At 43.2% G+C, this 12,500-nt stretch overlaps 1 protein-coding gene across 1 annotated transcript in view; it reads left to right on the top strand.

Annotated features, from left to right (window-relative positions):
• The window catches only part of nsmfa (NMDA receptor synaptonuclear signaling and neuronal migration factor a), a 36,476-nt gene that overhangs the window by 17,501 nt on the left and 6,475 nt on the right, over positions 1–12,500 (top strand). Inside the window, exons 7-11 of the mRNA XM_062554898.1 lie at positions 8,763–8,815; positions 9,554–9,643; positions 11,439–11,566; positions 11,802–11,885; positions 12,380–12,413. Coding sequence (XP_062410882.1) covers positions 8,763–8,815; positions 9,554–9,643; positions 11,439–11,566; positions 11,802–11,885; positions 12,380–12,413 — 389 coding nt within the window. The remainder of the gene's footprint in view (positions 1–8,762; positions 8,816–9,553; positions 9,644–11,438; positions 11,567–11,801; positions 11,886–12,379; positions 12,414–12,500) is intronic.

The following is a 12,500-nucleotide window of genomic DNA, read 5'->3' as shown; positions in this document are numbered from 1 at the left end:
GAGAGAGAGAGTGTGTGTGTTTCAGATAGCAACGCATCAGTGGTTTCCTTGATATTTCCATTTGGCAATAGCCATTAGGTCATTTTAAAATGATGAGTTATTGAAAAGTGACAATCCATCTAGATTGCCTTCCCCTGTGTGCTATTGGGACAACAAAAATGTGATTATGGAAAAGTATCAGGTGCAAACACATTGGGTTTTTTTATAGCTCCATCACAGTTTGCTACATTTACCTGTTTGATAGCTGCGATGTTGTTGTGTTAAAGCTGCTTTAAGCAGGATCTATGTAGAATATTTAAACTTGCTGGCTTCACACTCTGATTGTCATCACAAAAATAGATCCCATACAAATCCTTTGAAATAAAGAAATAAATCCTCTCAGACAGAAAAATGGCTTTGCATTTCACAAGGGCTATGAAAAAAAAAACCTTTAGCACAGTGTGGCTGTTTTAACCAATCTGGAGATGGATGGGCAGCGATGCCTTAAAATGATTTTAGAGTCTGCATGAGACATTGAGGGAAGGGGTCTTAGTCTGGAGAAAAGGCATCTAAAAATATCCAAATGATCCCGAAACAACACTGAACAATACCAAGGTCACATTCTCTCTGAATGAAAGTAAACAACTTTCTGAATGAATTTAATCAGCTCTTCGTACCTCTAAAGGTCAATTTACACCAGGACTATTGTTCAGTCACCTGTCTGACATTTGTCTATTGTTACAGCCAGGCTACAGCTGGCGCACACCTGAAGCGGGGCGTACGCCCGGCCATCACAAAAATAGTTTGGTGCAACATGCCCTTGTACTGTCTAGAAGGATTCTGTTGACCTCCATAGTTCATCTTACTGTATTGCAACTTCTGTATATTAGTGATGCTGCTGGGTTGCAAAAAAGAGATGTTTTGGAAGCGATTGTCAGTAGTCACTTGGATGTAAAAAAAATTGTATGGTGCCTAACTAAGGTGAGGCTGTTTATGAGACAAAGGATGCTCCACTGACACAGACTCGTATGTGCTGCCCGACCAGTAAGGCAAGTGTAGCTTATCTTAACGGGTGTTGGTTGGGATGTTCCAGTCGTCATCAAAACTCCTTGAAAAACGTACTCCTAAATATAACTGCACACTGCAAGCAGCGATGAGGGTGCCGAGCAGTCTGCTGGAAATGTCATGTCACGATGTTAAGGGCAGATAAGAGTAAGAGTAGGCTGGGATCCAAAGCCATAGACTTTACTGTCACAGCTTGTGCCTTTGAGTCACTGGTTGTATTTGGTATGGGCTTCATGAACATGTTGTTGGTTGCAGAAGTCATGATCATACCACCCTACGTGTCCAGCCACCATATGTGTCTGAATTACTTTGAATTTGTGCTGTAGTTAAGGCTCTCGCTGTGATTGTGCTGGCAGACTAAGGTTTTATCAGGTGTGTATGTATTTATTGCTTTAACACGGACTTTATTAGAAACTCATACACACACACACTTCGTCACATATGTAAAGACGGTCTCATCCATTATGGTATGCAAAATTGTATTTAATGTAGAATATTAATGATATATCAATATAGTAATTAAGAAACTTTGTCGCAGTTGAAGGGCAGCTGAACTATTGAATGACTGTAGCTGAAGACCATTTCTTTGCCATTCTCAATGATGTAGGATGGAGTCACATAAAGATGGGCAGGTCTTCTCCCAGGTCTTTTGGGAAACTGTAGGACATACAGTACGTGATATTCATTAAATGGTATTCAGAGTCAAGATGTATCTGTCTGCTCAAGAGAATGTTCCCTAAGGTATGCAGAAAGGTTGCTGATCGTGGTGCCAATCACAAAACAGTCCTGCCCTCTGTGCTCCTGAAACAACACGCTGATTGGCTGGAATAATGTATGACTTGTCCCAAACCACCCAGGACTGTGTATGAGTTTTTTGAGCGCACACACACAGAATGAAGAGCCAGTGGAGTCGTTTAGAATTTGAGAGCGTATTGGACCAGAACTATGGTCTGTATCATTGATGCTCCGCTCTCCAAGATAGAAATGTGTACTTGACTCACCATTGTGCAGGGCGTTTTAGACAAAGCCCATGTGCTTGGATGGACTGATGTCCTGCACCACTCGCTCCACCCAATACTCCACGTTCCCAGAGCCCAGCCATGCTGGAGAATGAACAAGATATAACATTTTAGAATGAATACAGTTACTTTAAAGTTCTAATTTTTTTATAATTCTATAATTCATTTTTATTATTTTCAATCGGTTCTATTAGTTGAAACATATATTGTCACTATACACAGTATGTAAATGTACTCATAATAACTACCAGCTTTTACTTACACTGCTTTCTGCAGAGAGCAGGGCCATCCTCATAGTTCATGTCTTGATACATCTGGCCATAGGTCACAGCCCAGCCTTTGAGAAAATGGTTGGACATGAATTAGTAGTTGTGGTTTATACTCTTTGCATAAGAGGTTAGCAGAGGGCATGAAATTGCATTTTAAGGCCTATGTTTGCTCACTTGCTGGTTCAGCAGGCTGAATATCCTCTCTCGCCTGAGTGGCATGGAGGTCCTCTCTGCAGTTGACAGAGTCACCTTGCTGGGCCATTACTTGCCACATTAGGCCATAGGTCACAGCCCAGCCTGTTTGAAGAGGTTTGAAAAAGGTTAACTGTGGGCATGATTTTGCACTTTATGATTCACATGAAGTTAACTGGGGACAAAATAACTGTGACAAATAAAAGCATTTGAAATTGGACTTAAATGATCTGACTTGCTGGTTCAGAAAGGTGAAAATCCCCTGCCGCCTGAGTCTCATGGAGATCCTCCAGAGCCTGAGAGTGGACATCCTCCCCAGCCAGAGTCTGGAGATCCTCTCCCCCGTCAGTCTCATGGAGATCCTCAACGGCCTGAGTCTCACGGAGATCGTCTCTGTCCTCAGGGACAGGGAGAATCTCACTGCAGAGAACAGGATCATCTTGCTGGGCCATTCCATGCCACATCTGGCCATAGGTCATAACCCAACCTTTGAGAAAAGATTTGAAAAAAGATTAACTTTGGACATGAATCTTGGTTCATATTCTTTGCATAAGAGGTTAGCAAAGGGCTTGAATTAGCATTTTAAGGCCTATGCTTTACTTACTTGCTGGTTCAGCAGGCTGGAGATCCTGAGTAACATGGAGATTGTCTCCGTCCTCAGTGACAGGGAGATTCTCACTGCAGAGAACAGGACCATCTTGCTGGGCCATTCCGTGCCACATCAGGCCATAGGTCATAACCCAGCCTGTTTGAAAAGATTTGAAAAATGTTAACTGTGGACATAAATGAGCAGTTTATGGTCATGCCATTCACAAAATAAGTTAACTGAGTGATTGAAGTTGCAGTTGACGATGACTGCTATTTCCATTCTTACTTGCTGGTTCAGTAGGTTCAATATCCTCTCTCGCCTGAGTGGCATGGAGGTCCTCTCTGCAGTTGACAGAGTCACCTTGCTGGGCCATTCCGTGCCACATCTGGCCATAGGTCACAACCCAGCCTGTTTGAAGAGGGTTAAAAAAGGTTAACCGGGGGCATGAGTTATGGTTATGTTATTGTAATTGTTGTTAAATAAATAAAAATAAATAAATAAAATAAATCTAAAATATAAATTTCTCTGTATCTAGTTTTCATAGTCAGTGGAGTTGTTCCAGTGTCATATTTCGCTACAAATTGTATATTGTAGCCTAATACCCATGGTGGCACCTCTGTATAGGCAGTAATGAAGGATCTTTGGTATAGGTTTTACTGCTTTGTAAAGTGTAAATATAGTGTAATATTTACAGTGTAAATATTTAGACAAATGTGTACAAATTAGTCTATGAAATACTGCAAAGCTTTATTATATTTAATGGTGTAATGTACAGTAGTAATGGTCACCAACATCATTTAGGCCTAGTAGGGGACTTTTACTTTGACATTTGTTTATGGCGTGAGATGTGTTCGCGAGCTACTGGAGACGGCACAACTTTGATGTAGGTTCCAGTGTGAGATTAGTTTAATGATGAGAAATTGAATAATATAACTCAATACTGATTAATATAATGTAATGTTTCTGTACACGTTTGTTCGTTGGTCTCTACCCCTGTTGTTGTTTGGACGTATTATTTTATTTTAAGGAAGATGCTTTTGCTGGAGTTAACTAAGACTAAGTTAGCTATGTCGAGCTTCTCCGCTAGCCACACTGCCAGCAACCGGGATTGAAGAACATCTTGAGGGAGCATGAGTAATGTGGGAATGACTCCACAGTGCGTTTGAGCGGGGAAAGACGGCGTAGGACCGAGTCTTTGTTTGTGCCTCCACCGGAGCTGTTTGTGAGGAGGCAGCGAACGACTAGCCCCTTGAAACCAGAGCTACATTGACAACACAGACCTACAACTATGTGAGTAGAGAGAACGTTGTTCATTGAGCTCCAACATGCGCGCCTACTGTACGAATGGGTACAGTTTATGGTCTATGCTATTTTAATTCTTACTTGCTGGTTCAGCAGCCTGTGTCTCATGGAGATCCTCCCCAGCCAAAGTCTGGAGATCCTCTCCCCCGTTAGTCTCATGGAGATCCTGTCCGGCTTGAGTCTCACAGAGTTCCTCTCTGGCCTGAATCTGGAGGTCCTCTCCGGTCTGAGTCTCGTGGAGATCCTCTCCGACTTGAATCTCCTCCACCTTAAAGGGTTCTATGTTGTTTTGCCTCCAGCCTCTCACCCAGCGAGGCTTGCGCCCCTCTCGAAAAGCCCACAGAGCAGACCGCATTCTCTCTTGGAGACCTCTAGGAGGTCCATTCCTCTTTAGTGCTGACCACTTCAGCTGTAATGTTAGCTGAGTGGCTCCTCTTGTTCCTCTTGGGCTTGAACCTAGATTTCACTTGCTTCTTCAGTCTTCTTTCTTTCTTAGACTCAATCTTGGCTATGGCCAAGTTTTGATAGATTCGGTAGTTTTTAGTTCTCTGCCGTGTTCTCCGTTCTCTATTTACAGTATCACACAATAATTAAACCAAGTGAATCGATGAATCAGTGTAATATAGCAGTAGAAAGCTCTCTCTCGATGTTGTCTCTTGTGTAGCCAGGTCAAAATGATAGTGTTCTCCCTCATCGTTCTATCTGCAGAATGTAGAATCCTAGCCTACATTTTATTTCCCAAATGAACCCAGATCCATCTTTCCTGAAGGAAAAAAAAACCCTCCTCATCGTTAAACACATTGTTTTGTCAGTGGTGGCAGTGTAAATTAACGTTTATGTTTCATTCATGCCAACCTCTTGCTTGCAGTGTAAATTCCCTGCAAAGCTGGCTATCCAATGACCCAAGAGTGTTTTATTATTATTATTATTATTATTATTATTATTTATGTTTGTTTCATTCATGCCAACCTCTTGCTTGCAGTGTAAATTCCCTGCAAAGCTGGCTATCAAATGACCCCAGAGTGTTTTTTTTTTTTTTGATTATTATTTCTTTCCTTGTTTGTATCCTGAAGTACAGTAAATGCCGTTGCACAGGTTGGTTACACTGTGCTGCAGGCTGATGGGCACAGTGATTAGTATTCTCAGCCATTAGGGGTTCTTAATCAGTCATTCATTTATGGGTAATTTATCTGGGTTTGGCCATGGCCGCCACAGCACCTCCGCAAATGAAGTAGATCATATGTTTGTGTAAACTTGTTTGTCCCGATGCCAATATCCATATGCAGCGCTGTGCTTTCACAGATGGCCTCCAGGGCCAGCATTGATCCCAGTCCCAGAATAATCTTGGCTTTCTGCGCAGAAATCATTCATCCTCATCATTCGACCATAAACCGAGTCAATCAATGTCTGTGTGATTACCCCACACAAGTTTAATTCTCACTTCCGATCCTCTACACACACACAGGTTGGCTAGTTTTATTTATCAGTGGTAACTGATGTTAAATTGGAAGGAGCACTTCAAATCCATATCTCTCACCACTGGGTGAAAAATACCACAGTTATTTATGAACAGATGATCTAATCAGTGAGACTGACTGTTGTACACTAGTCCAAATAATGAAACATTATGTGTTGTATGGTTCAATGCACAAGCAAACAGCACAGAGGAGAGTGCTCTACTGGAAAGAGCCTCTGAACAATTTGTTATAATTAAGAATTGCATGGCGGGTGAATGGAAAAATGAAATGGTGTGGCGTGCGAGATCTCGGAGCGATTCATTATATCAGTGGAATGCCCATCGCTAGTTGATCTGCACACAATCTGGTCAGATTAGTGGACTGACATTGAGAGGCGTATGAGACGGACGCTTGGACATTGGGGACTATTACAGAACTAATGGCTGATGTATAAATGACTTGTCTGGTAGTGATGGTGATGATGATGATGGGGATGATAGCAAAGATGACAGTGGAAGGAGGGCAAATGAGAAGACTGGATGAAAATGATGCTAATAGTAACCATGATAACGACTGGGATGATGGTGGTTGCGGTGATGGTGTCAGCGAGTTCAGGGCGTGAAGGTCACTTTGAGCTCAGTCAGCCACGGTCCGTCAACTGGACAGGTCCCAGAATGCCCGGCTGCAGCGGGGAAGGTCAGCGTGACACGGCCAGCCGGCTGATTAATGGGCGAACGCAGCCGAAGCCGTCTGTGGCACAGCTAGCCGTCGCACTGCTAGCACTGTCTGACCACAGAGAGAGAGAGGGAGAGAGAGATAGAGAGAGAGAGAAAGAAAAGAAGAGGAAGGATTGGAGAGATAGGAGACAAAAAGAGTCCGTGTGATACACAGAGGACAGACGAGGAGAGAGAAGGAGAGAGGAAAACGAGTGAGTGATAGAGAGGGAGAGAGAGAGAGAGAGGGGAGAGACGGAATGACGTAGAGGTCGAGAGAGGAGAGAAGGACAGAGTGAAGTGGGAAAGCGGAGGAGGGACAGGTAGCTCGTTTAAATTCAACAGAAAGATAAGAATAGGTTCAGGAGGAGGAGAAGAAGAAGAGGGGGAGAGGCAGAGTGTGGACGGTGGAAGAAGAGATATTGCCTTGATGAGAAAGTTGGGGATTAAGGCAGAGAGAGAGAGAGAGAGGAGGAGAGAGAAAGGATGGGTGAGGAAGTGAGAGAGGGAGACATCTCTGACTCATCCTTAGCTGCGTGGGTGGAGGGGTGGTTTCTTCTTTCTTTTTCATCCTCTCATTAGTGAAGCAATGTGCGTCTGTTATCCGTGGGTGGCATACGGTAAAAATGGACAAAGGGGAGAGCGGGACTTCCTTCCCCTCGCTCTGTCCATCTCTTCCTCTTGTTGTCCTACCTATCTTCGCTTTTTAAATTGCTACAGTATATTGCAAAATCGTTTTCTGTTCCATCTGGATTCTTGAAAGCCTTGTAGGTGTGACTGACTTGAGATTAAAACCTTACTCACAGTCTCTCTCACATGCATTGCACTCACAGACAAGCATAATACAGTATGTGCATGTGTGTGCACGTAATGTATACACACACATGCAATCAAAGGCATTTAATGACCATATAAGAGTAAGACTTCCTACTGTGTAGCCTTCAGTATCACATGTCTAATGACACTTTTATCTGAAGTTAAGTCAATAAGAGTTAGGGGGGTTGGAAAATAGATAAACCAGGAGAGCAGGGATTCAGGTGTCTACTGAAATCATTGTGCAACACTGTGAAACATATGGTAGTAGGCTGTTAAAACAAATGTGCTGTCCCTATCTGGACACAACAGATGTGTTTGTGTTATTTTCAACACATATTGTGTAACAAATTTAAAAAGAAAACAACACAAACTGTGTTATCCCTATCTGGACACAGAGATGTGTTGAAAACAACACAACGCACATTTGTTTTAAGAGTGTATACTGCATTTTTTTTAATGCATCCAACAGCGAAATCATACTCTGGATTGTATCAATCACATGTTGTAAGATATGCAGTTGTAACATATGTCAGTTCATGGGCACCATTCTTGTGATTAAGTTGGGCACAATTCCTGTGAGTCATTTTGTATATAATGCTGTTTATTTAACTGTAACTGTAAATGAACACTAGAGGAAGTGGTAGACAGTTGTGGCGGTAGGTAAACAGTGGAATGGTGCCAGTATGTTTTGTATGGTGGTGTAAAATGAGGACAGGGTCATTATCTCACCACACACTCTGTTGGAGACTCCCTCTCCCTCTCTCCCTCTTATTTGCTCTCTCTCTCTCAGCTCCCTCTCTTCTTCTTTCCAACCCACACACTCCCTGTGATGTTTGTTTGTATAATGATGGGATATGATTGCTGTGGTTATGTGTGCTTTATGGTGTACAGTAGTGGACATGAGGAAAGCTCATGCAAGGACATATGTACACACAAACACACACACACACAGAGACACACACACGTCAACATCATACAGCAATATGGCATTATCCAAGTCTCACATATGGCAATCAAATAAGGTGGAGCATCAGGTTATTTTCAAAACAAGAGAACACCAAGCCACCAAGTCCATGTGTTACAAACACCGTGTTGCATGCTATTTTGCACTCCCAACCGTCAACTGAGATAGCCTCCATTTCCATGGAAGTCCAGACACTTCTCCATGGTTACATGCACATTGCTGACTTAACCAACCATTGTTTCCCCCAATGAAGAGGCATAGTGGCTTGAAACAGAACATTTACCCCTCTTGTCCTGCTTAACGCTTCTTACTGTATGTGCACGATTTTTCTTTCTATCTGTCTTTCTTTCTTTCTCTCTTTTTTTCTCCCTTGTCCTTCTTTCTTTCTCACCAACAGAAACTTCCGGAAGCATTTGAGAATGGTGGGCAGCAGAAGAATGAAAGCACAGAGTGAGTTACTGCTGTGTGGTGTGTTGTGGGTGCGTGTGCGTGTGTGTGTGTGCGCGTGTGTGTGCGTGCGTGTGTGTGTGTGTGTGTGTGTGCAAGCATGTACAGTCATATGTCTGTCTCCAAAGTCATGTACAGTATGTGTTTCCATGCGCTTTGTGTTCAGCATGTGTTGCGTGAGCGCTACTGGTGCTTGTCTCACTGTTAGGCTTGTGCATCCTCAAACATGGCATGTGCATGTACTCCAAAAATACAATGGCACAATGATATCATTGTTTGTGTCAGTGAACGAGTGTGAGGGTTGTGTTTGTTTGAGCTTGTATGTGTGTGTGTGTGTGTGTGTGTGTGTGTGTGTGCGTGTGTGAGGTGCTGGCTGACCATGATGGAGGGGATTTTGTTTTTTTGTGTCGTGAGAGGATGTGATCAAGCATTTCGACCAGAGGTTGCATCGATGTGCTCTTTGTGGTGCAGTGAAGTGAAAGTAAGTGTATGTGTGTTTGAGTATTTGTGTGTGTGTATGTGGGTGAGAGAGAAAGTGAGCGTGTGTGTGTGTGTGTGAGTGAGTTGCTGCTACAGAGAGTGGCCATATAGGTGTATGTGCTGTCTGCATATGCCGTGTCTGGGCAGACTGCACAGGAATTGTTTGTGCAAGGGCTTTTGCACAGTGGGAAATGTGACAAAGTGTGTGAGCGAGCGGTGAGCGAGAGAGTGTGTGTGACTCTCTCTCCAAACCTTTGTTAGCGTTTGCGGAACGCAGAGCGAAGAGCTTCAACCGCTCCTGGAGCGACCCTACTCCTGTCAAGCCTGACACTCCAAACGAGTCAAAAGACAGTGAGTTCACACAAACACACGCACGCACACACACACACACACACACACACACACACACACACACACACACACACACACACACACACACACACACACACAGAGCGCGCGCAACAGTACATCATTTATAAAGATCAGCCAAGAGATGAAGAATAGAGTATACTGTTTACTTACTTTAACATGCATGCTGTCAACATAAATAATAGATGCATTTTGTACATAGATCCATGTAAGCACACACACACACAGACACACACACACTCACACACACACACACTCACACACACACACACACACACACACACACACAAATATCTAGAGAAAACTTGATTGATCCTTTTTTGACTCGCCCATTGCAAGTCTTCAAACATTCACTGATGGAAACTTCATGGAATCTTCAAAAAGACTCCGCTCTTCCAAGAGCACCTCTTTTGTTAGGACTTCAAACAACCCGACATGCTTAATCTAGCATTTACCACAAGACTACCCCCCTTCCTTATAACTGTCATTTCAATTCTGTGAGCAGCACTTATGGCTACGCTACAATGTAGCACTGTACAGTACACTGATTGCCATTGCCATTGAACTCCACATAGACCAATACACCAGTGTAGGACTTACAGTACACCCACATACACATTTACACACACACACACACACACACACACCATATGCCCTATATAAACAACTACACAAATGTACCACTACATACAGTGACACCACCTGCCCCGCTACACACACACACACACACACACACACACACACACAGACACAGACACACACACACACACAGACACACACACACACACACACACACACACACACTACACCATATACCCTTACCTATATTGACAAATATAGAAATGGACCAGTATAGTGCACCCACACACACCCTGGAGTCTTGTGCTACGCTGCTGCCCCTCTGCTGTTGACTCTGACCCTGTCTGTCTGTCTTCTTCTGACCGTGGGTCTGTCTGCCAATTTGTGACTTTCTCTGTGAGTACCTGTCAGTGCTGGCCCTGTTTGGGGAGGTTTGTGAATATGTGTGTTGTTGTTGTTGTGTGTGTTTGTGCGTGTGTGTGTGTGTGTGTTTGTGTGTGTATGTTCCTAAGTGAAAGAGAGAGAAGAGAGAGAGAGAGAGAGCGAGAGCATATATCTGTTTGTTCAATATGTCTGCATGAGTTCCTCTGTATGTGTATTGTCTGGTCTGAAAGTTTTCCTGAAACTTTCCCTATATGTGTGTATTTTTCTCCATCTTCATTGGACATTTCAGTTTGAACGCTGTTTTTTGTTTTGTGCTGGCCATCTCTCTGGTGATGCCATTTGGTCTTTATTGTGTGTGTGTGACTTTCTCTGAAGCAGCTGTCTTTTAGATTCAGAATGTCTATCGAAACAATGTTCCTTCCTTTCTCACATTACTCTGTCTCTTTCTCCTTTTTTATCTGTCTACTGTATCTATCTATCTATCTGTCTATCTATCTATCTATCATCTATCTATCATCTATCTATCTGTCTATCTATCTATCATCTATCTATCTATCATCTATCATCTATCTATCTGTCTATCTGTCTATCTATCTATCTATCATCTATCTATCATCTATCTATCTATCTATCTATCTATCTATCTATCTGTGTATCTATCTATCATCTATCTATCTATCACCTATCATCTATCTATCTGTCTATCTATCTATCTATCTATCTATCTATCTATCTATCTATCTATCTATCGCTCTCTCTTCATTTTCTCTCTGTTTGTCTGCGTACCTGACTCCAGGTGTTGTTTGTGTGGTAGGTGGGGAGCTGCAGGCGTCGTGTGGGGCACAGGACGAGGCTAGTAGTGACGACTTGGACTGGGAGGAGGAGAGGGAGCTGGAGCGGCTCGCCTGCGAAGGAGATGACTTCATCCCTCCTAAAATCATGGTGAGTACAATCTCTCTGTCTCACGCACACACACACACACACACACACACACACACACACATACTGTATACACACACACATTTATGGACCACTCAAATGCACATCAGTTCAGCAGATCAGTGCCGTCCTTATGGGACATGCGTAAGTCGATAAATTGATCATGCCGCAGCAATGTTAAACACAAACCTTTCCCATAAAACAGTGCTCTTATTTATTCCTGCCCGCTCCACTCCAGCTTATCTCCTCCAAAGTGCCCAAGGCAGAGTATGTCCCCAACATCATTCGCAGAGATGACCCATCGATCATTCCTATCCTCTATGTAAGTCCACGTCGACACAACACACCACTCGTACTCCAAAGTACAGACCACATTCACAGCAACAGCAATACACATAAGAACTTCTTCTCTGTGTTTTGACCAACACGTGTGATGAAAAACAATATTGCATTAACTGTGTCAACCAGTTTCCTGAAACTGTATAGGTTACGTGTAATACAACAATTGAGTCTTGCTAAGGCTTGTTCTCCTTACGCTACAGTACAGTATGGTTCAGTTGACAGTAACAACTGGAGTTGACTTGCTTTTGCTTTCATTGCCATATGTGCCCATTTCAATAGTCGAGTTTGTGTTGCATTTAATGGCATTGTTGATCTGTTCACGCTTTAACTGAAGACCACCTTGAAATAGCACAGTGACAGATCCCTTTGCATCCCCCCCCCCCCCCCCCCCCACACACACACAGTCACACCACAGAAGGTGTGTGATTAGTTATTGATTACTGATTGATTTGCCTCTAATGTCTTTACCCTCAGGATCATGAGCATGCTACTTTTGATGATATTCTGGGTAGGTAACGGCGTGTGCTGCTGCTGCCTCTGTCTGTGTCTCTGTGTGCATCTCCGTTGTGGCGTCAACGTCTTTGTGCCTGTGCCC

This window comes from Sardina pilchardus, chromosome 14, assembly GCF_963854185.1.
Source record: "Sardina pilchardus chromosome 14, fSarPil1.1, whole genome shotgun sequence".
Classification (NCBI taxonomy): Eukaryota; Metazoa; Chordata; class Actinopteri; order Clupeiformes; family Clupeidae; genus Sardina; species Sardina pilchardus.
Note: the sequence above shows the minus strand (reverse complement) of the source record. Positions and strands in the feature narration are given on the sequence as shown.